Source organism: Nycticebus coucang, chromosome 21 (assembly GCF_027406575.1).
Source record: "Nycticebus coucang isolate mNycCou1 chromosome 21, mNycCou1.pri, whole genome shotgun sequence".
Taxonomy (NCBI): Eukaryota; Metazoa; Chordata; class Mammalia; order Primates; family Lorisidae; genus Nycticebus; species Nycticebus coucang.
This window is the reverse complement of record NC_069800.1, coordinates 7,133,772-7,160,364: the sequence shown is the minus strand read 5'-3', so window position 1 is coordinate 7,160,364 and position 26,593 is coordinate 7,133,772. Positions and strand designations below refer to the sequence as shown.

Here is a 26,593-nt window from a genome sequence, read left to right as displayed (position 1 = left end):
AAGATGGAGTCTCAATAAAATGTGTCTTAAATATTGAACAAGTAGGCTTGGCGCCTATAGCTCAGCGGCTGGGGTGCCGGCCACACACACTGGGGCTGGCAAGTTCGAACCGGGCCGGGCCTGCCAAACAACAATGGCAACTACCACCACCACCACAAAAAATAACCGGGTGTCGTGACGGGTGCCTGTAGTCCCAGTTACTTGGGAGGCTGAGGCAAGAGAATCGCTTAAGCCCAAGAGTCTGAGGTTGCTGTGAGCTTGATACCTCCGCACCCTACCGAGGGCGACATAGTGAAACTCTGTCTCAAAAAAAAAAATTTTTTTTTTGAACAAGTACTATTGTTACTTTTTTCACAATTACTACAGCAATTTGGAATACAACTATAGGATTCTGAGTACTGCTTTGCTTATTCTTATCTGAACCATTGCAATTTGTGCTTTTTTTCCCAGTAAATACAATCTGGAAAGCAAACACTTCTGCCATGGCAAGTACCGTTGATGAAAAATTATCTTTATTTAATGAGATGTATGAAGTGAGGAAAAAATAATTTTTTTGAAGAAACAATTGCTCTGAGGACAACTTGAGGGCATAGTTGACAGCATTACAGGTAATGTGGGCAGTTTCAGATCAAATTCAGATATAAAAATGCATTTACGTATGTTGTACGAGTACTTGCCATTCTAAGCACATTTTCAGACTTACAGGTCTAACTAATTTAACATAAAGATGAATCAATGCAAATCTATAATTTTTTCCTTGCTTCAATTATTATTTTCTAAAAGTTATACTGATTTGATTGACAGATATAAATCTAACAATTTAGTAGATGTTATAACTCAACAATAATAGCTTAAAGAATAACTGTTAGGTTTAAGCCCAAATTAATTTTTAAAATTCATGTGTGTATCCTATTTTGCTTATTGAATCAACAGATCTTTAAAGAAAATCTTCATATGAATTATGGTGATATGATTCATAGCATATGCTGTTACGCTCTCTCCGAATGTGAGAGAAAAAAATTTTTAAAGATGGGGAAACATTACAGTGTTTAAGTAGTGAATGTTTTTTTTTTCAAAACAGCAGCAAGATCAAGACCAAATCATTTCTTCAGTTTACTTTCATGTTTGATACTGACAAAAGACCAGTGTGACATCATAATCTACCTTTTATAAATACCTTTTAAATTATAAAACGAGTTCATACTCATTTCAGAAAATGGAAGCAAAAAGATTAAAAATGTTATCTAAAATCCCAACCTTCAGAATGACTCGTAAAATATTTTTCACAATTGGGTACATGTTTTAAAAGTAGCAAATTAGTTTGCCACTTGACTTGGTTCCCATGAAGAACTGTGAGTGCCTTTCACAGTGTAGTTTTCATATCTGAAACTGTCCAGCTCTTAGAGTGCACTGCATGCAAGGAAATTAGCTAAAAACACACAACCTTGGAGGAGATGATCGTCCAGAAGCAGAGGCAGTAGTCCAGGAGTTAATGCCCAGAGGAAACTTCCTTAACAAGATGTAAAATTCCTTGAGGAAGGAATGAAATCCTGCCATTTGCAGCAACATAGATGAACTGGAGCACATGGTGCTAAGTGAAACCAGCCAGGCAGGGAAAGACAAATACCACACACTCTCACTCATGTGGAATCTGAAAAAGCTGATCTCATGGATGGTGAGAGCAGAACAGTGGTTACCTGAGGCTAGAGAGGGAAAAAGGGAGAGAAGAGTGGAGAGAGGTTTGCCAAGGGATACAAAGTTACAGTCAATCAGGAAGAATAAATTCTGGTGGCTATAATAGCTAGTAACAGTGTAGTGTGTATTCCAAGATAGCTAGAAAAGGGGATCCTGCTAGAAAAGAGGACCCTGAAAATTAGTATGACCAAGAAATGGTAAACTTTTGTGGTTATGGACACGATAACCATCGTGATTTATTATACAATATACACATGTATGAAAACACCACACTGTAACCTGTAAACATGTACAACTGTTATATGTCAAGTATAAACAAAACTTTTAAAAACACACACAAAAAGAATAAAACTCCTAAGGACAAGCTTTATTTATTCTATTTGTGTTGCTGCCTAGTCTCAGTCTTTTTTTTTGGCTACAAGTGACAGAAAACCAGACCCTACCTGGCTAGAGCATGAATGAAAGTTGTTGGCTTGTGTTAACAAAGCTCTTTCAGAATAGCGCCAGCTGCAGGCTGAGCTGGATCCAGGTGTCTCGTTCACACCACCTGGCCCGAGTGCTGCTCTCCAGTTCTCGGTTAGCTTCCTTCCCCTTCACTCCTTCTCAGGTAGCTGTTCTCACACACAGACAGGAGCACTTGTGCTACCTCTGGGCTACACACTTTCAGTTCAAGTCTGGCTGCCTGCCATCCGGGGAGCTTCTTCACCATCACCCTGGGATTCCTTTTGAACCAATCTTGGGTGGGATTCTTTGTTTCCTTACCCCATATTTTTTGTTTGCTCCCTTGTTTGGCTGGAGCACCTACTCTCTCAGCTTTCTGGAATGAAATGGCTTGAGATTTCTTGTGACCAAAATGTTTCTTTAGTTTACTCTTCTACTTACTAGTTTCCTGTTGTGAGAAAGACTCCCATTTATTATTGTTATTATTAATTATTTCAGATTAATACAAGGGTACATACGATTTCGTTACATTGTGTTTGTTAGGTAAAATCCAAGTTGTAGTTGAGCACTTTACCTGGGAGGTGTGCAGTCTACCCCTATATTGTACCTGTTAGGTGACAGCTTATCAAACCCCCCTTTTCCTCTCCTCTCTTTTTTTTTTTTGCAGTTTTTGGCCAGGGCTGGGTTTGAACCTGCCACCTCCGGCATATGGGGCTGGTGCTCTACTTCTTTGAGCCACAGGTACCACCCTCCTCTCCTTTCTTTTTGAATTTAATTGTGATTTTCTCTGACATGGGCCTATAGTTGCTGATCTACTAGTTTCCTATTAGTAGTAAATTTAATTTTAGTATTGGATGCTTGCTTTTCCATAGGAGGATATTCTCCAAATCCTTCCAGGTAAATACAAAACATGGAAAGTGTCTACCTTTCTTGGTGGCTGAACAGTATTCCACAGTACACGTATACCACCGTTTGTTAATCCATCCATGGTTGATGGGCACTTGGGTTATTTCCACATCTTGGCGATTGTGAATTGAGCTGCTCTAGACATTCAAGTACAAGAAGCTCCCGTTGTTACTAGTATCTGGTCTTCTTGTCTTCCTGGGGACACCCCAGAAGGGGACCCCCTTGCAGGACCTTTGCAGTTAGATGGTCTTGTGATGAGTTAAGCTAATGAAATAGAAGCTTAACTTCCTTCCTTCCTTTCCACCCTCCCTCCCTCCCTTCCTTCCTTCCTTTCTTTCTATTTAATTGAAACATATCTCCATGGAACAGATACACAATTAATGTGAAGAAAAATTCAAAACACTCCTGAGGGGAAACAAAGAAAATGCAAACAAATGGAAATCTGTATCCTTGGAAAGCAAGATTTGTGATCAAAACACTATCAGTAGTGGACAGTCTGTTAATTATGAATAAATGTCCCAAAAGGATTTTCTTTTTTGAGGGAAAACTAAACAATTAGATTCTAAAGTTATTAAGGAAAGAAAAACTCTGACGAAAAAGAAGTTATATTCTCAAATATATAAAGCAGATGGAATCAGGTTGGTGGCAGTTCCAGAATAAATCTACTAGTATTGCTCCAAAGTCAAAGAAGAAATTGTGCTAATGGTGGTGTCCAGAGCAGATATTGGGGCTAGAGATACCTGTGCTTTGTTTTAAAAGCTGCTTTGGGAGACACAGCCAGGAGCAGGGGCTCACGCCTGTAATCCCAGCAATGTGGGAGGCTGAGGAGGGAGAATTGCTTAAGCTCAGGAGTTTGATACTCACCTAAGCAAGAGTGAGACCCCAACTCACGAAAAAAATTGAAAAACCCAGCTGGGGGCCGTGACAAGCACCTCTAATCCCAGTGGCTTCCGGAGGCTGAGGCAGCAGGATGCCCACAGCCCGAGTCTGAGGTTGTAGTGAGCTATGACGCCACTGCACTCTGCTCAGGGGCATTGGGTGGGACTCTGTCTCAACAACAACAACAACAACAAGCAAAGAAATAAAAAATAGCAAGGAATTAAAATTAAAAAAAAAAAAGGAGGATACACACTAAGAAGCCAAGCAACTTGCAGAATCTAAGTGTTGGCCTGTCCAGTCACACAGCCTGCTTCAAATCAGCACGTGGCTATGTCTGAAAAGCAATCTGGAAGAATAAGACAAGTTCTAAAATAAAAAAAATCCTGTGGTTGTGTCTCATGGATACGGGCCTCACTGAAGACCTAATCAGAGGCTGAAAGACAAAACAGGAGAGTTTCCCAGAATGTGGTGCAATATAAGATATCGGGGACAAGATGGAACCATCAGCCATTGTAATAAGTACGAGTGGTGTGCAGGGCAGCACTTGGGTTCCTATCACTCCCAATTCTGTGTTAGCTTTCTGACCTTGGATGGATTAGATAACAAGTTGAATCCTCGATTTCTTTATCTGTGAACTGGGGACAATGCCTAGAGGTGAGGAGCTATCTCACAGGGCAGGTTTGAGCATTATATGAAATACCAGAGATGGAAGTGCTGAGGCCCTTGAGCAGAAGTCAATACTGCTTAGCTATTTTCCCATCATTATCAATATTACTAATAGGCCCCCAGACATGTTAAGAATAAATATATGACCACATTCCATTCACAAAAGTATGCTTAAAATGAATAATGACCAAGATAGTCACGTGGTTTACAAAAAGGAGATGAAAAATTGTGAAGTTAGAAAAACAGAATTCAAACTTGAAAGTATTAAAAAGGACATTTTATATTTATAAATAAAAATATGAAGACAAGAACAATGAACCATTATGACCAAACTCCACGCTGTCAAAATATATAAAGAAAAACGAGGCCGGAGCAGTGCCTCAGGCTTGTAATTCCAGCATTTTGGAAGGTTGAGATGGGAGAATCACTTGAAGCTAGGAATTTGAGATTGTCCTGGGCAACATAGCAAGACCCTGTCTCTAAACAGAAAAAATTAGCCCTGTGAGGTAGCAGGCACCTGTTGTCACAGTCAGTGGGAAGGCTGAGGTGGGAGGATACCGAATTGAGGGTGCAGTGGGATATGATTATGCCACTGTACTGCAGCCTGGGTGACAGAGGGAGACATCAACTTAAAAAAGAAGAAGAAGAAAAAGAAAAGTGAATTGACAAGCTAATAGTCAAACTGAAAGAACTTAACAATTTCTCAGAATACTTAAAATAGATAGAATATAGACAAAAATAAATGACATGGAGGTTTTAAATATGGAGATAACAAGGTTGATTCAAAAGCAATTTGAAGGGTGGTGCCTGTGGCTCAAGGAGTAGGGCACTGGCCCCAAATACTGAAGGTGGTGGGTTCAAACCCGGCCCTGGCCAAAAACAAAAAACAAATAAACAGAAAAACCCTGCAAAACCAATTTGAATTGTAATCAGTTTTTAACCCAGTAAAGAATACATAGTTTTTGAAAATACACAAAGAATATCTACAAAAATTGACATAGTATTAAATCAGAAAGTCTCAATAAATTTCAAAAAGTGGAAAACATCCACACTAATTTTCTAGCTACAGTGCAGTAAAACTAAAAATCAGAAATAACAGAAAAATTTAAAAAATAAAAAAATTATATGTATTTGACAATAACAAAACAGAGGGCCATTCTGTTACTCTTGGGTAAAACAGGAAGTTGCAGCTGGCACTGCCAACAGTTCATGCTGGAATAACCCAGGAGTTAATAATCCGTGGAGTAAGATCAGCAGGGTACAGACAAAACACAAGAAGACGAAGTAAAACAAATGAACTCCAAAAGTCAGAAAACAGTTCAAAACATGGAAAACAGAATTTTTTTTTTTTTTTTGTAGAGACAGAGTCTCACTGTACCGCCCTCAGATAGAGTGCCGTGGCGTCACACGGCTCACAGCAACCTCTAACTCTTGGGCGTAGGCGATTCTCTTGCCTCAGCCTCCCGAGCAGCTGGGACTACAACGCCCGCTACAACGCCCGGCTATTTTTTTGTTGCAGTTTGGCAGGGGCTGGGTTTGAACCCGCCACCCTCGGCATATGGGGCCGGCGCCCTACTCATTGAGCCACAGGCGCCACCGGAAAACAGAAATTTTAAAAGATAAAAGCAGAAGCTAAAGAGACAAATAATAAAATCTAATAAGCCCCAAATCAAGTTCTTTGAAAATACAAGTACATAATAAAGCTAAGAAATTATTGGCAATCCTGATGCAGAAAAAAAACCCAAGAATTAGAAAAGATATATTAACTACAAATGGAGAAGACTTCCAATACTGTAATCAATTCTATAGAACTATATTTGAAAATCTGGAAGAAATAAATGTTTTTAGGAAAATATAAACTACTAAAACTAACTAAAGAGCCAGAAGGCTTACATTTTTTTTTATTTCTACTTTATTTCTTTGGGGACACCACATTTCTACTCAATGAAGAGAAACATTTTTACAGTAGCCTTTTATTTTTTTACACCTCTTATGCCATGAATGCACAGGGAGCAGGTTCCAGCAGCCCAGGCTGCCTTCCCCAGAGCGAGCGTCTGGAGCAGGTTGGTGCTTCAGTCAAACCCAGGTACCTTCCTCTTTGCCTTCCTTCTTTTTCTGATCATCTTTCTTCACATGTTTCAGGAGGCTATCTTGGCTTTTAGAGTGCTTAATATGCTCAATAGGAACATTAATCCTCTTATCAAGAATCATGCCCTGAACTTGTTTATGTACAATGCCAACAGTGTGCTGGGTAACGTAGACTCCTCCAGTTTTGCCCTGGTGACATCTGTGTGGCACCGTTACCCTGATGTCTACACTATCATCTTTCTTACAGACATGCATATATGTGGCCAGAGGAACATTTCCATGTTTTCTAAAAGGCCTAGAGAATGTGGATCAGGTGTCTCTCCTTTCTCCCTTTGTGTTTGTCATTTTGGCGAATTACTAAAAGCTCTGGCTGAAAGGAGATTTAAATTCTTAATTTTTTTTTTTGCAGTTTTTGGCCAGGCCTGGGTTTGAACCCGCCACCTCCAGTATATGGGGCTGGCGCCCAATCCTTTGACCTACAGGTGCCGCCTGAGATTTAAATTTTTGATGGTTCTCTTAAAGAAATTGGAAAGTTAATTTGAGAGCTATCCCTGAAACAGGCCTCAGATTCAGACAGTATTATGGGGGATTCCAGCGAACCTTTGAGGAACATATGATTCCTGTTATTCCCACTGTCAGAGTGCAAGAACAGATGGAAAGTTTTCCCTCTCATTCCAAGTCTAACAAAACCTTGATATCAAAACATGTTTGCATGATAAGTATATGAAATGATGCATATGATAAATTAGCTTGATTCAGCCATTCAAATATCAAAACATCATGTTATGCACCATAATATGTACAATTTTTATTTGCTGAAACCAAATGAACCTCATTTGCACACAGGAGGTTTATATGGGAATGCATTGAAAAGGTCTGGAAGGAATCCAGCTGTTAGCCAGCTACCTCCTGGAAAGGGCTAAAACAGGGGCTGCGGATATGAGACTTGCGCTGCCTTTCCCAAACACTTCTCATGGTTTTATCTTTTTTCAATAAGTTTATACTAATGGATTAACTATGCAGTGATGGTTTAAAGCATTCATTATTTTACATATATTTATCACTTTAAAGAAGCAGCAGGAGGTAGTATCCATATCAGGAGCTGGCAAATTTTTTCCTGTACAGACCCAGATAGTAAACATTAAATAATTTAGGTTTGGGGGCCATACAATCTCTGTCACAACTACTCAACCTTGGTGGCTAGTATGGAAGCAAGTGTGGACCATATGTAAACAAATGGACAAAGCCGTGTTACAATAAAATTTTATTTTAGGGAGGCGCCTGTGGCTCAGTGAGTAGGGCACCAGCCCCATATACCAAGGTTGGCGGGTTCAAACCCGGCCTGGGCCAAACTGCAACAAAAAAATAGCTGGGCATTGTGGCAGGCGCCTGTGGTCCCAGCCACTTGGAAGGCTGAGGCAAGAGAGTTGCCTAAGCCCAGGAGTAGGAGGTTGCTGTGAGCCGTGATGCTACAGCACTCTACCCAGGGTGATAAAGTAAGATTCTGTCTCTACAAAAAAAAAAAAAAAAAAAAAATTATTAAAAAAAAAATAACAGGTTTCAGGTTGGATTTGGTCCACTGATCTCTGTCAGTGGGGAAATTGGTATATCTATGCATTTTATGAAATCACAGTCTAATATTTCATTCATCTGCTCAGCAAATATTTATTGAGTACCTCTAAATTCTAAGCATTGTTCTAGGAACCAGGGGTGTACCAGTGAGTGAAAAAAAGTCAGTGTTCTCACAGAGGTTGCATTTTATTTGGAGAAAACAGACAACAAGCACATAAAAAACACATGTCTCCGAGTGATAAATGCTATAAAGAAAACAAAGCAGGATGAGAGATAAAGGGGCTGGAGTTGGGGTTGGCACAGTTTTAGAAAAGGCAGTAAGAAAAGCCTCTCTCCAAGGTATGTCACCAGCAGACAGATAGAGGTGTGCTGTGCAGGGTCCTGAGTAAGCTGTTTCAGAGAGTGTGAAGTCCTGAGCCAGCGGTGTGAGCCAGGGGAAGGTTGGTGTGCCTGCAGAGTGGCGGGTGGGGGTGGAGCCTGCAGAGTGGCGGGTGGGGGTGGAGCCTGCAGAGTGGTGGGTGGGGGTGGAGCCTGCAGACTGGTGAGTGAGGGTGGAGCCTGCAGACTGGTGAGTGGGGGTGGAGCCTGCAGAGTGGCGGGTGGAGGTGGAGCCTGCAGAGTGGTGGGAGGAGGTGGAGCCTGCAGAGTGCAGGTGGGGGTGGAGCCTGCAGAGTGGTGGGTGGGGGTGGAGCCTGCAGAGTGGTGGGTGGGGGTGGAGCCTGCAGAATAATGGGTGGGAGTGGAGCCTGCAGAGTGGTGGGTGGGTGTGGAGCCTGCAGAGTGGGGGTGGGGGTGGGGGTGGAGCCTGAAGAGGGAGGGTGGGGGTGGAGCCAGCAGTGTGAGCCAGGAGAAGGCTGGTGTGGTGGGTAGAGCGGTGGGTGGGGGTGGAGGCAGGGAGGGGGAGGTGGGAGTCCAGGTCCAGGGATGACTGGAGGCGGCAGCGTGCTCAGGAATGGGCATATTTGCATACAGTTTGGTGGATCTGGCTGGACTTGCCTGTAGGTTGGATGTGGGGTGAAGAAAAAAGAATGAATGGAAAAATGACGCGTTTTAGACAGAATGGCCTGAGCAAATAGTGGGTATGGCAGGGGGCTGGTCGTGAGATGATTTTACCTGCATTGTCTGGGTGGCCTATTAGACGCAAGTGGTTTCTGCAAATGGGCAGTGAGTTGGAAGGTCTGTGGTTCAGGGAGGGGATTGGCTGGAGATGCAAATTTGGTATTCACAGGGTAGAGGTCGGTGTAATCGTGAGGGAAGTACAGAGAGGAAGTGCAGCATCTGAAGCCCTAGAAAAGCACAGGGATCCAGGGTTCAGCCAAGAAGGGAAGGTTCAGTAGAGTGCCCTGGCGTCACAGCTCACAGCCAAGAAGGGAAGGTGTGCAGGTGGGTGAGGAGGGACGCTGGGAAGTGTGGGTCCAGGGACCTAAGGGAAATGCAAATGAAAGGCCAGAAGAGGAAAACCGAGAAAGTTCCTGCTGACAGCCTTCACAAGGAAGAAGTCAGAAGGGAATACCTGGTGAGGAAGTCAAGGTCACACAGGCCGCAGTTTGGGGTTGTGAACTGGGTTCTTGGGGCAGGGTTGGAGGCTGGCGTGCCTTTCAGGTCTGCTCACTGCAGGGTAACCAAAGAGCTCCATCCGGAGCTGTACTGGGTCTACAGAATTACAAGGTGGACTTAACTTTCCTTCCCCTCATGTGTCCATGTGTGGGAAGAGTATGAGGAATGAAACAAAACCACCAATATTTTCTGATAAGCATGAAAACAGGGGCCTAAGGAAGGGTGTATGGAAACAGAGAGGAAGGTCCCATCCCGTTTGCCAGGTCTGTTTGATGGAGGATGAGGGCAGTGTTCAAACAAGATCCCCATGGATTTAATCAGTCAAAAAATCTAGACCCCACGTAGGATATTGCCACGATGACCAGGCCTGGTGACCCACATCAGGTTGGTGGCAGTTTGGCTGTTTTCTGCCCGAGGCCAAGGCTCTGGTGGACAGGGGTGTGCAGGCGGCCAGTGCTCCATCCTAAAGCTCATGCACCAGGCCCACCACATCTCCAGTTCGCGTCTGGGCACACACATCTTGTGGATGAGATATCTACACCAGATGAGTGGAGGGCACGGGGTCTGGAAAGGGTACAGAACACAGGCCCTAGAGCGAGTCCTTTCATCTCTGAGCCTCAGTTTCTGAACTGCAACTTCGGGACAAGTGTGCTTCGCTGCGCCAGCGAGATAAGGATGATTCGTGGAAATGGCTCGCGAACTCTGGGGGCTGTGGATGTAATTAGAAAGTTCTCAGTACGTCACAGCAGCATCCAGACCCACCATGAATTTTTATATAAACAGATGCCAGAGGAACTCATTCAGGAGCTAAAAAATCTAGATATATGACCTGCATTACTTTCCATTTGTCCCACATGGTTCCCTTTTCCACGCATTAAATATTTGTAAGCAGAAGCACAGGATGACTTGACTTTTCCCTTATGCACAGTCTTGTCTAGATGCAGCCTTTCACCTGTGCTCCTGGCGGCCACCTGGCATCTTCAGGGCCACAGCCGCCACCTTCTCATTGGTGGATCCTGCCTGAGTCCTGGACACTGTTGCCTTGGTGAATTCATAACAACAGGAGTGGGAGGAGCTGAAGCCTCTCAGATTTATTCACTGGCCTTCACAATTGAGTTCATTCCCCTCGATGAAGCTTAAAATCAGTTATGCTTTTCCTGCTCCTTCATTTTTTTTTCTTCATTGTGTGCTTCTGTGAGCAAGAGGTTTGTCTTCTGCTTTGACAGCTAAGAGCAAAGAAAGGAGAAAAAGCAAATGTCTGCTGTGTCCCAGTTAACTTCAATCTCTCTAGGCCTTCATGGAATGAAGAGAAAAAAACCACAAAGCCACCGCCACAGGTTTTCTGAAACTGAGTCCCGCCTGCGAGTGGGACTGCCTCCCTTGGAGGGACTTGGCTTTCTTCCGGCCGACATTTGCAACACGTCATGAGGGAGAGGTCATGTTCCCTGTTGCCTGGTCTTTCAATGGTGAGCTCAAGGATGTGCAGAGGGCACGTGGTCCCACACAGAAGTCCCGGAAGGGGCTTTCACAACGACAGCAGGTGTCTGTGCAATTTGGACATTTCTTCTGATAGCCAGTGGAATCAAAGTTGATTTTAATGTCAGTGTGACAAAGCCCATTAAGGAAAGAAACCTTCCCAACCTCCTTTTGAAGCCACATCAGGGATGCGGGCACCATTGACTCACAGCCCAAATATAAAACCTTTTGGCATTTTGTGTATTATCACGCTTCTCTTGAGGCATATTTAAGAACTGATCATCTAGCTATTTAATAATGCCATACTGTCATTTCTAGTGTGATACAATAACTCAATGAGGTTCATTTTTCACAGGACTGTATTTCCACATGAGTATGCGATGACTACATTGATTACAATTTCAGACCAAAGTTTCACTGATGCAGAAAAAAATCTATATGTTGTTGCAGGTTTTTTTTAGGAACAAATGGGTTTACATTATGTACCCTGTGGGTGAATCTACAAACTTAAATACTATAGCAAAATTTTAACTATGTTCTTCAAGTAAAGGCAAGGAAGTATGCACATTGTTAGCAGTAAACCGTGAACTCAAAGGAAGTGGTGATGTAAAAACCAATGCAGACAGAATGTTCAGGTATGGTCCTGGTAGGCCATGTTCTCTGCATGCCCTCCAGCAGAGTTCTAAACACGGGACACCCTGTTTAGAATCTGGGGCTAGAAAAAGACAGTGAAGTCAGAGAGAAAATATGCATGAGAATAAAGGGAAGAAGAGACTGGGAGATTCATGGTCGCTTAATGCTGGTAAGAACACAAGTAGCTATGGAGACCCAAGAGCCAACCTAGGAATTTAGGCAGGGTCGGCAGTAATAGTTCCTTGGAAAATGGATGTGTAGCAACAGTATTAGCTTCGTTTTAAACTTTCAAGGGAAATAGCTCTGGGACTTAGACTGAAGATGGGGGCATGGGAGGGAGGACACAGGTCTCTGCTCCTAGACTGTCCAGTACATGTTTTGCCCCAGGGGCACCCACATCAATGCAGACCCTAAGAGAATAGTTGGTGGCAGATGTAAGTCTTGGGGGTGGGGGGAAATTACCCTCTCCAGGAATCAGAAGACCGAAAGCCTTAGAAACGTGAACAAAGATAGCTACAACAGGGAGGCTGCTTCGGACCCCAGCCCTGGGTCCTGCTTTCTTAGGGTCTAGCATAGAGCAATGATTTGAGGACTGTTCTTTCCATCTGCACTAGTCTGGATTCTCCTGGGAAAGAGAACACACACACACACACACACACACACATACACACATATACACATACACACACACACATATACATATACACATACACGCATAAGCGTAATAATCTCATCGAAAAAAACTTGACAGAAACATCAAGAATGGTATATATATATATTTTTTATTAAATCATAGCTGTGTACATTGATATAATCATGGAGCATCAGTCACTAGCTTCACAGACTGTTTACCAAGTTTCACATATACCCTTGTAAGATGCACCGCTGGTGTAATCCCACCTATCCCCTTCCCTCTACCCACCTCCCCCCAAGAATATTTGACCAAAGATCTGGGCCCAGCTTAGTTGAAACATAAAATTAACCACCACACCATCCTTGGGGTAGGGGTACTGAAAAAAAAGGGAGAAGAAAGAAGGATCTAGGTTAGGACTCAGAAATAGGTAAGATGTATTAAGGAATAATAAGGCTGGGCACTGTAGATCACTTTTTTTTTTCTTTTAGCCAGTCTCACTCCTTCATCCTGGGTAGAGTACCATGGTATCATAGCTCGCAGAATCCTCAAACTCCTGGGCTTAGCCTCCTGAGTAGTTGGGACTACAGGTGTGCACCACTAAGCCCAGCTAGTTTTTCCTACTGTTAGTAGAGATGGGATCTCACTCTTGCTCAGGCTGGTCTCAAATTTCTGAGCTCAAGCAATCCACCTGCCTCGGTTTCCCAGAGTGCCAGGATCACAGGCGTGAGCCATCGTGCCCGGCCAGCAGCTCACTCTTTTAATCCCACTGCTTTGACAGTCTGAGGTGGGAGGATCACTTGAACCCAAGAATTTGAGGCTGTAGTGAGCTACAATCACACCATTGTGCTCCAGCCTGGTCAACAGAGTGAGACCCCATCTCTGAAGAAGTAAATAAATAAAAATAGTTTTTTAAAAATATAGTATTTTTTTGGCAGTGCCTGTGGCTCAGTGAGTAGGGCACTGGCCCCATATACCGAGGGTGGTGGGTTCGAACCCAGCCCTGGCCAAACTGCAACAAAAAATAGCCGGGTGTTGTGGTGGGCGCCTGTAGTCCTAGCTACCCAGGAGGCTGAGGCAAGAGAATCGCCTAAACCCGAGAGCTGGAGGTTGCTGTGAGCTGTGATGCCACAGCACTCTACCGAGGGTGACAGAGTGAGACACTGTCTCTTAAATAAATAAATAATAAATTAATTAAAAATTCCAAAAAAATTAATAAAAAGAATAATAATTAAGATATCACGTTTTCATATAAGACAGAAAGTAAGAATCTGAGACGATCCACTGTGTTTGTTAATTCGGAACACAGATCTCAGGTACTCCTGGGGAGTGATGCAGAATCAGGCCCAGGCAAACTGGGTGCAGAGGTAGTGCTGGAATGAGCTTAATCAGCATGCCTAGTATTCAGGGACTAGCTGCATAGAGAAAATTCTGAAATCTTTGGATTGGACAATTGTCTTAATTATCAGAGTAAAGAGGAGCTACATAGGAAAATAAAGCTTGTGGAGTGTTGATTCAATTACTCTAAGCCCTCAAAGTGCTTGGAGTGCCGGCCATAGAGTAATTTGGAGCATTAGCCTCAATTTCCAGATGAGAATCTGAGGCACAGAAAGCTTAAGCAGCTTGTCCAAGGCAATACATCCAAGGCAATACAACACTTGTGATCCTTCATTTTATGTGTCAACTTGGCTCAGCTGTGGTGCCCAGCTGTTTGGTCAAACACCAATCTATAGGTAGCTGTGAAAGTATTTTTTAGATCTGATTAATATGTAAATCAGTGGACTTTGAGTAAAGTAGGTTGCCCTCCAGAATATGTGCAGGCCTTATACAACCAGGAGAAGGTCCTTACAAGCAAAGACTGTTTCCTGAGCAAGGAATTCTCTCTCTCTCTCTTTTTTTTTTTTTTTGTAGAGACAGAGTCTCACTTTATGGCCCTGGGTAGAGTGCCGTGGCCTCACACAGCTCACAGCAACTTCCAACTCCTGGGCTTAAGTGATTCTCCTGCCTCAGCCTCCTGAGTAGCTGGGACTAGAGGTGCCCGCCACAATGCCCGGCTATTTTTTGATTGCAGTTCGGCCGGGGCCGGGTTTGAACCCACCACCCTCGGTATATGGGACCGGCGCCTTACTGACTGAGCCACAGGCGCCGCCCGCAAGGGATTCTCTTTAAGACTGCCATGTCGAAACCCTGCCTGGGTTTCCAGCCTGCTGCCCCATAAGGTTCAGATTCAAGACTGACTGCAACATTAATGCTTACCTGAATTTCTAACTTGCTGGCTTTTCCAAACTTGCCAGTTCCCATAATCACATGAGGTAATTCCTTAAAATAAATCTCCCTCTCTGTGTATTATGTTTATATATAAACGAGATGCTTCCCTTTCTCTGCACTGAGAGCAAGTAGGTGGGGAAAAGAAATAGAATTACGTGGTTGTCAAATCCCAGCGGCATCTGCAGCCCATCCTATAGTAGGAACTGTTCCTGGACAGGCTGGCAGGGTGTCATGTTCTCCATAGAGGGGCTCACGCCTGAACCAGTGAAAGACTCCTGGCCCTGCAGGAGGACCTGCCATTACAGGAAACCCACGTCCACTCAGGTCAGGCTCAGGGATCTCTGACACCTTTGTCCCGAGACTACATGGTTCTCCACCCAACAAGAGAAAGGCTGGAAAGCAGGCTGCGCACTATCTCGGTGAATAGACTGTGATAATGGGGACCCAAGTGCCTATCTATAATAACAAGCCTGCTTAAAGGTAAAATTAAATATACACGGGGTGCCAAAAAAGTGTATATACACTTTTAAAAAGGAAAAAACTGTCTTAAATTTGTAATACTCAAGTCATGTTTGACTTCTGTAATTATAAGAGGTATTCAATGTGATTTGTATCATCTTTTGATACATTGGTATTGGTATATCCTGAGTATTAGATTGGTTATTGGTATATCCTGAGTATTAGATTTATATGCAGTAGATATTGACTTGTGTGCTTTTCTACAATACTTACTGATTACCATCTCTTAGATACTTACGAGCCCATAAGCAAATTTAAAGAAAACTGAAGGCTCGTAATAGCCAAGTCATGGAAGAAGCCCAAATGCCCACTGGCCCATGAATGGATTAATAAATTGTGGTATATGTATACCATGGAATACTATGCAGCCTTAAAAAAGATGGAGCCTTTACCATCTTTAAGGCTTTATGTTTACATGGAGGGACCTGGAACATATTCTTCTGCATAAAGTATCTCAAGAATGGAGGAAAAAGTATCCAATGTACTCAGTACTTCTAGGAAACCTACTAATATTTACTCACACTTTCTTATGAAAGATAGAACACAACTATATAGCCCAGGATGAAGGAGAGAAATGGAGTGGGAAGGGAGGGGAGGGGGGAAGTTTGATAGAAGGAGGGTAAATGATGGGACCGCACCTATGGAGCATATGTCAAGGGTACAAGTCAAATCTGTCAAGTGTAGAACATAAATGTCTTAACACAATAATCAAGTAAATGAGGTGAAAGCTATGTTGATTGGTTTGATCTAACCATGTCAGATTGTATATTAAAAAAAAAACCCAACACGTTGTACCCCACATATGCATAAATGTATTCATGATCTATGGGTATTTGACTTAATAAAAAAAAAAAAGAAAAGAAAAAGAAAACTGAAGGCTTACATACCAGCAATTGACACCCCATTTCATGCCTTAGAGGTGGGAGGGACATTGAATGGTGTAGGGAGCCTTTTGATGGTTGCTTTGAGTTCTCATTTTATGCAAATTCTTCCCCCTAGGGAACTTACATGAGCCAATGGCCTTAAAGGTTTGCCACAGTTCAAGTTTTGATCTGGCCCCCAACATGTAATTCATGAACCAAAAGAGCAGATGGTGGCCATTTACATCGGAGTAACCCCAGAATGTCTCATTAGGAATTCACAGTATTTTTTTCCTTGGGAGAAATATTAACACACATTTTACAGGACCACTGGTCAATTTACAACCCCTATTTAGGTTTTTAGAATTCTACGACTGAACCTGGGATGTTCTGAATTCAGAGTATCATCCTGTTTTGAGCTCCAACAAAGAGCGAAGTCTAAGGACCATCATCAGCTTTACACTTCAACAGTATCAACTGCCTACAGTTGAATGGTGGTTTCCAAAGCACCATTCGTCTTGTGCTACAGTAGAAACAGAAATCACACACTGGCCTGACCAGGTGCTAGAAAGCATGGGCATTAGCAAAACTATTTGTAAGTGGCTGAAAGACAGACACTGTGGAACCAGAACTAGGGGATGAAGAAACGAAAAATAAAAGCATAGTACTTTAAGATTGCGAACACTCTGAGAATGTTAACATACTTGTCACATAATTGAAGACTTAGTTCTTGATCTTCAGCGTCCAGGGCCCTGCTCAGTCCAGGCTGAGTTCCAAGCCTTGCTTTTTCTTCTGCAGTAGGTGCATCTTGTAAGAGCCTTAGGGTTTGTTCTGCATTATAACATAAACATCACATTTACAGCAGGAACGTAAGCTTATCTACTTATCATTGCCTTTCTTTTCTAAAGTTATAACGATATGTTGCTGGAGATTTGGCTATGCTAAATTATATATAAAAGGATAAACCTTATTTGGGTTACATTTTTCTGAGCAAACATCCATTAGTTCATTGAAAAATGAATCATTATCTGTTTCTCAAAGTAAACCCAGTAGAGCCTCTGTAAACTGACCACCCAAACACACCCAGTAGTCAACGTCAGGCACTAGGCCTACTGTGTGATACGTCATGTGACACATGTCCAGTCTATGAAAATTAGGTCAACTTAAAGAGGGGTCAAGTATGGAGGTTTTACTGTAATTTCTTGTCTTGGTTAAGAATTGAGTGGCCCTTTTTCAAAAGCACATGCTGGTATTTTTCTGATTATGGGGACTTGGAAAGAAATCCCCAGTTTTTTGCAATATTTCAAAATGGGTTTCATGGAAACAGGAAGAAAGAAGGCACGAGAATCTCTTTCAGATGTGGCTTCTTCGTGAGCCAAGGATGTGCATCTTGAGGCTGGGTTTGGGTTTGGGTTTGGTTTCTCTTGGGCTCAGGAAATTAGAATCACAGGGAGGTTCTGCTGACTTTTAAAAACTCACTATGGGCTCGGTGCCTGTAGCTCAGTGGCTAGGTGCCAGCTACATACAGTGCAGCTGGCGGGTTCAAAGTCAGCCCGGGCCTGCCAAACTCCAGCCAAAAAAGAGCCAGGTGTTGTGGCGGGCGCCTGTAGTCCCAGCTGCTTGGGAGGCTGAGGCAGGAGAATCGCTTAAACCCAAGCACTTGAGGTTGCTGTGAGCTGTGACACCACAGCACTCTACCCAGGGCAACATAGTGAGACACTGTCTTAAATAAATAAATAAATAAATAAATAAATAAATAAATAAATAAATAAATAAATAAATAAAATAAATAAAATAAAATAAAAAAATAAAACTCACCATGAAGTATCACCACTAAGTGTCTTCCTTACTTAGATAGCACCTCACCAGACACCTGGTTCAACACTTCTGACACCTTTTCCCCCCATAAGCCTCTTACCCCTCCTCCCAGAAGTCATAAGAGGAGATTGTCATTAGCAGGGAACTGATGGTTCCCAATCAAAACCTTCTGTGGGTCCCCTTCCATATTCAAAGCCCATTCCACTCAGCTCCTAATTCTCCCTGCCCGCGCCCTCCCCACCTGTGTTTACTTGCCTCTGTCATGTCTTCTCCTCCCTCAGACCCTGGAAGGCAGCCCCCATCCACCAAAAAAAATATTTTTTAAAAAAGGCTCAGTGCCTGTAGCTCAATGGCTAGGGCACCAGCCACATACACCGGAGCCAGCGGGTTCAAACCCAGCCTGGGCCTGCCAAACAACAATGACAACTACAACAATAACAAAAATAGCCAGGTGATGTGGCAGGCACCTGTAGTCCCAGCTACTTGAAGCAAGAGGATCGCTTAAGCCCAAGAGTTTAAGGTTGCTATGAGCTGTGAGAGCCACGGCACTCTACTGAGGGCAACAAAGTGAGACTCTGTCTCAAATAATAAAATAAAATAAAGACATAAAACTTGAAGAGACGGTGTGGCACTTCTGGGCTCCGTGAATATCACTAGCTAGTGAAGAGCTTTGGACCATGGAGATAATTTTGCCCTCTGTGGTACACTCTGCAGCAGAACTGTTAACTTGGAACCTTCTTGCTTTAGGACACCAGTATTTAATAGTATGTTTTTCTAATGATGGCAGCTAGCTCTGGGCCCTTTTTGTATTGCCAGAACTCCAAGAACTCCTTGGCATTTATATGAGCTGAGTCTAGTCCTAGAGTGAGAGGAAATGAATTTCTTTGTGATGTTATTACAGCTCTTCATAAATCAGCCTCTTTCAGGGGCCCACAGAAGACAAGTCTCATTGAACACAGGTGTAGACTTCAGCCTTTATAAAGAACTTGCTTAATAGCCTGGAACTACGACCTAGGGAATCACTTAGAAAAATTAGCCTATGGGCCGTACCTGTGGCTCAAAGGAGTAGGGCATTGGCCCCATATGCCGGAGGTGGTGGGTTCAAACCCAGCCCTGGCCAAAAACTGCAAAAAAAAAAGAAAAAGAAAAAGAAAAGAAAAGAAAAGAAAAATTAGCCTAAAACACCAATTCGATGCCATTGCTATGACATTCAGGTGGCAAAAGAACTTGAGCATTTTAGAATTTTTTTTTAATTTAAAACCAATCTCTCTAGTTAAATTTTGATAATGTCATTGCTATTTTTTTTTACAGAACTTTTTATTTTTGAGCAGTTTTAGACTCATATAGATGTTGCAAAAATAGTATGGTTTCATTCAGCTTCCTCACATGGTAATAACGTTTTACATAACCTTCTTACAATTATCAAAACTGGGAAACTGATACAGGCAGGATACTAAAGTACAGGCATTATTTGGAGAGAACTAGTTTTACAGGCACTCATTTTTTATGGTGGTTGTATAGTTCTATAAAATTTTATCATATATTATATATGTCAATACCACAATCATATTATTTCTTTTACAAATCAAAGATTTTTATTTTTACTTGAATACATTTTCAAATATGCAAAAGAGTATAGAAATTAATATAATAGATATCTGTTTTCAACTTAACATTTTGACACTTACATTTCAGAATGTTTCCAAGAATTAAAATAGCAAGATATTGCTAAAATGCCATCTGGTCCTTTTCCCTCTCTCTCTTTCTCCTCCTCAGTAAAGATTATTTCTTTGCAAGCAAACTTAAGCAAACAAACAAACTTACTCTGTAAATGCCCCTTACCTAGAAAGTTAAATGGTTATTATGTTCAGGCTATTTTTCGCTCATCAGAATTTTAAATTGTATTGTAAAAGATATTTATCTAAGTTTTTTTAATGTGTGATAGATATTAAATAACAATAAAGGATGTGATAATAAAAATAAAGGATTGCATAAAAAATAAAAAAATAAAGGAGTTGTTTACCATAGTGCCTCAGGCACAGTAGAGACGTTATAAAGTTGTATTGAATTATAAATGAATAGATAATCAAATATTTCTCTGATAAATTTATTTTACATTACAACCTCAAGTCATGTAAGAAACCACTTATAAATATTCACTTTCACCAATTGACTTTTTCAGTGGATTGACCATTTTACTAAATGGGACCATTTACAATTAACCTATAATTCATGACCACAATCCTAAAAGGGCTCTCTTTGGAAGACTGGGAGAAGAGAAACAGCCAGGAAGACTTCCATCCTACTTTGTTTTATTAAATAATAGCTTTATTTATAATGCACATACCATAAAGCTCACCCTTTTAAAGTATACTGCTCTGTAGCTTTTAGTATAGTCACAAGTGTGTGCAATTATCACAACTATCTAATTTCAGCATTTTGATTATCTCACAAAAAATCCCCTTTCCCATTAGCAGTAACGCCCCGTCTCCTCCTACTTCCAGCCCGTGGCAACCAAGAATCTACTTTTTGTCTCTATGGATTTACCTATTCTGGACATTTTATATAAGTGGAATCATACAGTATGTGGCATTTTGTGACTGTCAGTGATTTACGACAGACTAATATCCCATTATCTAGATATGATATGTTTCATAATCACTCAGCTGATGGGCATTTGGGCTGTTTCTACTTTTTGGCTTTTATAAATAACGCTCCTACAAACATTCTTACACAGGTTTTTGTGTGGATATGTTTGGGCTTTTATAAATAATGCTTCTACAAACATTCTCACACATGTTTTTGTGTGGATATGATTTTTGGTTTTTTTTTTTGGAGACACAATCTCACTCTGTCACCCTGGATACAGTGCTGTGGCATTATCACAGCTCACAGGAACCTCAAACTCTTATACTTAAGTGATCCTCCTGCCTCAGCTTCCTGAGAAGCCAGGACTATAGGCGTCTGCCACCATGCCCAGCTAATTTTTATAATATTTTTAAATATTGTATAATATACATAGGTTTCAACAATATTTTGGGGATATACCTAGGTCTGGAATTACTGGATCTTACAGTCACTCTAACATTTTAAGGAACTATGACCATCTCTGTGCCTTCATCTGCAGAATGAAAGCTCAGTCTATCTTCCTTAACCTATTGATATTTTACGCTTACCACTTAAAAGTCCTCATTAAAACAAGAAAGGTATAAATCTTTCTAGTAGGTGATTAGAAATCATCCCTCAGTTTGTGTCTGGGGCTGTGTGAGGTTTTATTTGGCAACACAGACGTTTACTTCTGTACCATGAAAGTTGAGAGAGAAGGATTGGATATTTGTATTAAAATAAAAATCAATGCTGTGTTGAAACTCACGATTATACAGTGTGGCTGGGGCACCTGACATGTTGGTTACAACATCACAAAGTTTACTACTTGTCAGAGCAAACCATGTTCTTACCTTGGTAATAAAGAAAAAAGCAGGTAAGCAAGTAAGGGCAGAATTCCTCCAGATGAGAGCAGAAAGTGCAGAACGCACCTGCACCTTTGGAAAAAAGCTTCAGGAGAAAACAGTCCACTCTCTTGGGATAGCAGGCCTGCGAGAGGATATCCCTGTACTCGTGCAAGGAGAAGACACCATCACATACCAGGCGCTGCAGCACCCGGCCCAGGCAGAATTCCCTCAGGATCTTCTCTTTGTAACTCACTGAGGTCTCTGACAGCCCCCAGTTCCTCTTTTCCTTTTCTGTCTGTGTCTTCGCTTCACAGTAGTAAAACCAAGACTTGGCTCCTCTTTCAAACATCCCGGCATGTGGGGAGCTGGGGAAGTCTCTCCCTCCAGGGCCTTGCTGCTTGGGGTCTTCCCTGGACAACATCCGCACCACAGGGACACCTGGAAACAAAGCTATCCCTGCCATCTGGAATTACGATAGATCTGCAGGAAGCAGGAAAGCTCCGGATTAAACCCAGGGGGCCACAGTGCTGCCCTTCTTGTCCAGAGAGGATTGAGCTGTACTCATTAATCCTTCACAGCAGTAAACTTCGAAAGACAATCCAAGAAATGTAGTCTGGCTAACCCCTGTTCAATTCTTACTTTCAATCCCAAATAACCATTTCCCCAAAGTCCTCCCTGCTCCCACCAAACAATTATTTTCTTGTTATTTTATTTTTGGGGATTCATTGAGGATACAGAGAACCAGGTTACACCACTTGCATATGTGGGTAAAGTCCGTCTTATAATTGGGTCCCTCCCCCAAGAGGTGTGTCACACATCGTGACCCCTCCCCCTCCCCCTTTCCCTCTCTCTCCTCCCCCATTTCCCCACTCCCTGCCGTGTACTAGCATCAATTGTCCTCATATCAGAATTGAGTACATTGAATTCTTGCTTCTTCATTCTTGTGATGCTTTACTATTCTTGTGATGGGTTTCTACTCCATCCAGGTTAATACAAAGGCTGTAAAGTCTCCATCTTTTTTTGTGGCTGGATAGTATTCCATGGTATACATATACCACAGCTTGTCAATCCATTCCTGGATCTGTGGGCAGTTAGGTTGTTCCCACAATTTGGTGATTGTAAACTGAGCTGTAACAAACAGTCTAGTGCAAATGTCCTTATGATAAAATGATTTTTTTCTTTCTGGGTAGATGCCCAGTAATGGGATTGCAGGGTCAAATAGAAGGTCTAGTTTGAGTTCTTTGAGGGTTGTCCATACTTCCTTCCAAAAAGCATACTTTCTTCCAAAAATGTTGTATTGGTTTGCAGTCCCACCAGCAGTGTAAAAGTGTTCCCTTCTCTCCACATCCACACCAGCATCTGCAGCTTTGAGACTGTGATGTGAGCCATTCTCACTAGGGTTAGGTGATATCTCCAGGGTGGTTTTGATTTGCATTTCTCTGATAATTAGGGACAATGATCATCTTTTCATATGTTTGTTAGCCATTCATCTGTCTTCTTTAGATAAGGTTCTATTCCTCTCTCTTGCTCATTGATCTAAGGGATGGTTGGCTCTTTTTAAGTCAATTAATTTGAGTTCTCTGTAGATCCTAGTTATCAAGCTTTTATTTCGGATTCATAATATGCAAATATCTTTTCTCATTCTGATGGTTGTCTATTTGCTTTGGTTGTTGTCTCCTTGGTAGTACAGAAGCTATTCAGTTTAATTTAGTCCCACTTGTTTGTTTTGTTGTTGTTCCAATTGCCACTGGAGTCTTCTTCATAAAGTTTTTCCCCAGACCCATACCTTCAAGTATTTTCCTTATACTTTCTTCAAGAATTTTTACTGTTTTATGCCTTAGATTTAGGTGTTTTATCCATCTTTAATCAACCAAATGTTCGTTTTCAGCATTACGAATATACTGTGCTCAGAGGCTCCATCGTAAGCTAGAAAGATGCAGCAGGGACTGTGCTGTCATCTCTCTCTGGACTTTCAATACCGTAGTTGGGGTTAGCCACTGTGCTGTGCAGGAGAGCTATTGATAGTGAAGAAAAATAGGTAATGTCAGTTGTTCAATAGGTGTTGTAGTTTTATTAAACTGTCTAGCCTGGGTGTCCTATACCCCCCCCTTTTATTTCTCTGCAGCGAATTGGAAGAATAAAAGTTGCCTCAGGCCACACATTAAATATCTGGACACTAAAGATAACGATGAGCAAAACAAAAGGTCTGCGCATACTTTTTGCAACATCTGCCACCACAAATAAGCAAAAACAGGGCCCCGATAAGTTAGCACATGGCTCGCAGGCCCTGGGTCAGACACCCCTGGGTGCTGCATTCTCCTTCTTAGTAACATAGTTCCTTTCTGTTTTAGAAACTCAAAAACTTGCAAGTGATCACTTGGTTAAATAATTCAATCCATAAATGACCTCTCTCTTCTGATCCAAGCCTCGTGCCCACTTAATGAAACCAGATTAGGAAAAGGGATTATGGTCAGCTCAGGGAGGTTGCCGCCAAAAGCGATGCCTCCCTACGGATTGTGCAGATACTAATACAATCGCTCCGAGCCAGCCTTCGTGTTTACACCTGCCTGGCACCTGGCAGGCCCTGGAGCACCCTCAGCACACTCCTGGGCCCCATCTGTCCGGTGCCTCAGTCCTGTTTTTCCCCAGGGGTGGATCCGAGTGAGTTATGGCATGGGGGCCCTTCTCCCACTCACAGTGCCTGTGTCTTTCCTCTTTAAGACCATGTACAGATAAAAAGTGATTTAAAGAAGCTCACATATTTCTTATTTTTTTCCAGTTAGGAAACTGGGGAAAATATTATCATAACCAATGTGGTCATGGTAAAGTTCTTGGCAAATAAACCTTTTCTGTAGCATCTGTGTGGAAGATTTACTTTTCAGAAGATCAAAGCTCCTTTGCATGGCCAGGTCGTAGTAACTGTAAGTAATAACTTTTGCTGGCTTTGCTTCTGACCTTGTGTGTGACCTAGAGAGAATAACTTTGTCCCTACACTTCATCATGTTCACCATAGGGTCTGGGCCTTGCCGACCCTGCAGACACTACCCTTCCCAGGTTGACCAATTCCCAGAGTTAGCAAAGGACTCGCCTGGAGCCTGCCTTTCCTATGCAAACCAAACAACTCGGAGCCTGCTCCCCAAGCACCTGCCTCCTTTATCATATAACAATATCTGACTTCTTTTCACCCAAGTAGTTTTAGCTTACATGCCACCTCCCCACTCTATGAAAGGTAGCCCTGCCCCCATTCTGTTGGTATCTTTTCCCTACATTATTATTGTTATTTGTCAACTTGACTTTTTTCTAATCCTACCTGTACCACTTTCCAGGAGGAGAAAGGCTGTCTGCACTCTGGGCTACCTAATTTCTCCAAGGGCCTGGTACCCAACACTAGTGACAGCTAGTATTGCCCAGAGCCCTGAAATTATTCAAACTAGCCAGTCCTAAACTTGCTTACTCTGCCTCACCCCTTCCTTCCCACGGAAACCACAATAAGGCTCGTGCCCATGTTTCCTCCTGGTCCCTCTATCTCCTGACCTACCTGGTGCCACCTCCTCTCGGGAGCTGAGTAACAAGCTAGCTTGTAGCACTCATCTCCTCATCTGTTGGCCTCCCCGTGCCTGAATAAGAAAAACTACATTTAAAAACACTGTGGCTCAAGAGGCTAAGGTGCCAGCCACATACACCTGAGCTGGCAGGTTCAAATCCAGCCCAGGCCCGCCAAACAACAATGATGGCTACAGCCAAAAAATAGCCAGGAGTTTTGGCAGGCACCTGTAGTCCCAGCTACTTGGGAGGCAGACGCAGGAGAATTGCTTGAGCCCAGGATTTGGAGGTTGCTGTGAGCTGTGATGCCACAGCACTCTACCCAAGGTGACAGTTTGAGGCTCTGTCTCAAAAACAAAAACAAAAACCCCACACCCATTGCAAGTACAGACCTGGGGCTGGGCCAGGACAGTGCTGTGAAGCACTTTGAGCTTTGTGAAGAACTGGGGCAGAGACAGTCACAGAATCCCTGCTATGTTCTTCAGCATCAGAAATTTCTGTGAACACAGCCCTCATTGAAACTTCTGAGAGAAACAGTGCCATCCTGTGGCTTTTTTGTAGTCTCTCAGGTCATTAAAACACACACACACAAGAAAAACAGACTATTTTTAGAGAAGTGGGGTTCCCATATACCTCCTGCCATCAGCATCACTTCCAGACACATTTGTTACAATCATTGCACCTCCACTGATACAACATTTTTGCCCAAAGTCCTTAGTTTCTGTGAGGGTTGCATCTGGGTGGTGTACATTCAATGGGTTTGGACAAATGCGTAATAACAGGTGTTCACCATTAGTGCATCACACGGACGGTTTCACCACCTTAAACATCCTCTGCACTCTGCCTATTCATCCGTCCCTCCCCTCAGCCTCTGCCAACCACTGATCTTTTGACTGACTGCGTAGTCCTGCTGCAGGCCGTTTTTACTCCCATAGTTTCTTTATTTGGCTGCCCACTTTGTGCAGGGTGCATGAGGTAGAATAATGGTGAATCAGACAGATAACGTCCCTACTCCCGGAAAGAAGTGCAAGTAGGATTAGAAAAAAGTCAAGTTGGCAAACAAATAACAATAGTAATATAGGGAAAAGACACTAAAAGATACTGACGGAGAATGGGGGCAGGGCTACCTTACATAGAGTGGGGAGGCAGCATGTAAGCCAAAACGACTAGGGTGTAAAGAAGTCAGAGATTAAGAGGGGGCAGAAGATTTTAATATAGACTCGGAATGTGTGAAATCACAGACACAGAAGAGGGTGGGATGTACCCAAGCACTTACGAGTTGTATGAACTAGCAAGTGGGGTTGCAGGGTGTGGAGGTCATGTAGTAATGACAGGAAGGCCACCCGGAGCTCAACCACACTGGCCTGGTGGGTTTGAATAAGGAATTTGGATTTTACTCCGTGGACATTAAAAAGCTCTGGAACCATTTACCCAGGGGAGTAACATAATATGTTAGATGTCTTAAGAAGCTTATATTTGAGGCTAATATTTTACTCTGTTTTAACATTTGTTCCCTCTCCTTAAATTATTTGGGGGAACCATTTGGACCTAAGTTACATATGTCATGATTAAATGCATCCCTTTGCTCT

General features: G+C 42.5%; 1 protein-coding gene across 1 annotated transcript; it reads right to left on the bottom strand.

Annotated features, from left to right (window-relative positions):
• Positions 1 to 16,522: 16,522 nt before the first annotated feature.
• On the bottom strand, positions 16,523 to 22,108 carry LOC128573693 (uncharacterized). The gene is made up of 2 exons (XM_053574047.1): positions 21,468 to 22,108; positions 16,523 to 17,022 (listed from the first exon to the last, which is right to left on the bottom strand). Exons 1-2 carry the CDS (start codon positions 21,922 to 21,924, stop codon positions 16,823 to 16,825), a joined length of 657 nt encoding a protein of 218 aa, XP_053430022.1. The 5' UTR covers positions 21,925 to 22,108; the 3' UTR covers positions 16,523 to 16,822.
• Between the last annotated feature and the right edge of the window lie 4,485 nt (positions 22,109 to 26,593).

What these genes read in the sequence shown, in the direction of transcription:
- LOC128573693 (XM_053574047.1), bottom strand. Translation starts at nt 21,924, where the DNA reads ATGGCAGGGATAGCTTTGTTTCCAGGTGTCCCTGTGGTGCGGATGTTG. An exon ending in CTTTTTTCTTTATTACCAAG is followed by an intron (nt 17,023 to 21,467) that starts GTAAGAACATGG and finishes GTTATAATGCAG; the next exon opens with AACAAACCCTAAGGCTCTTA.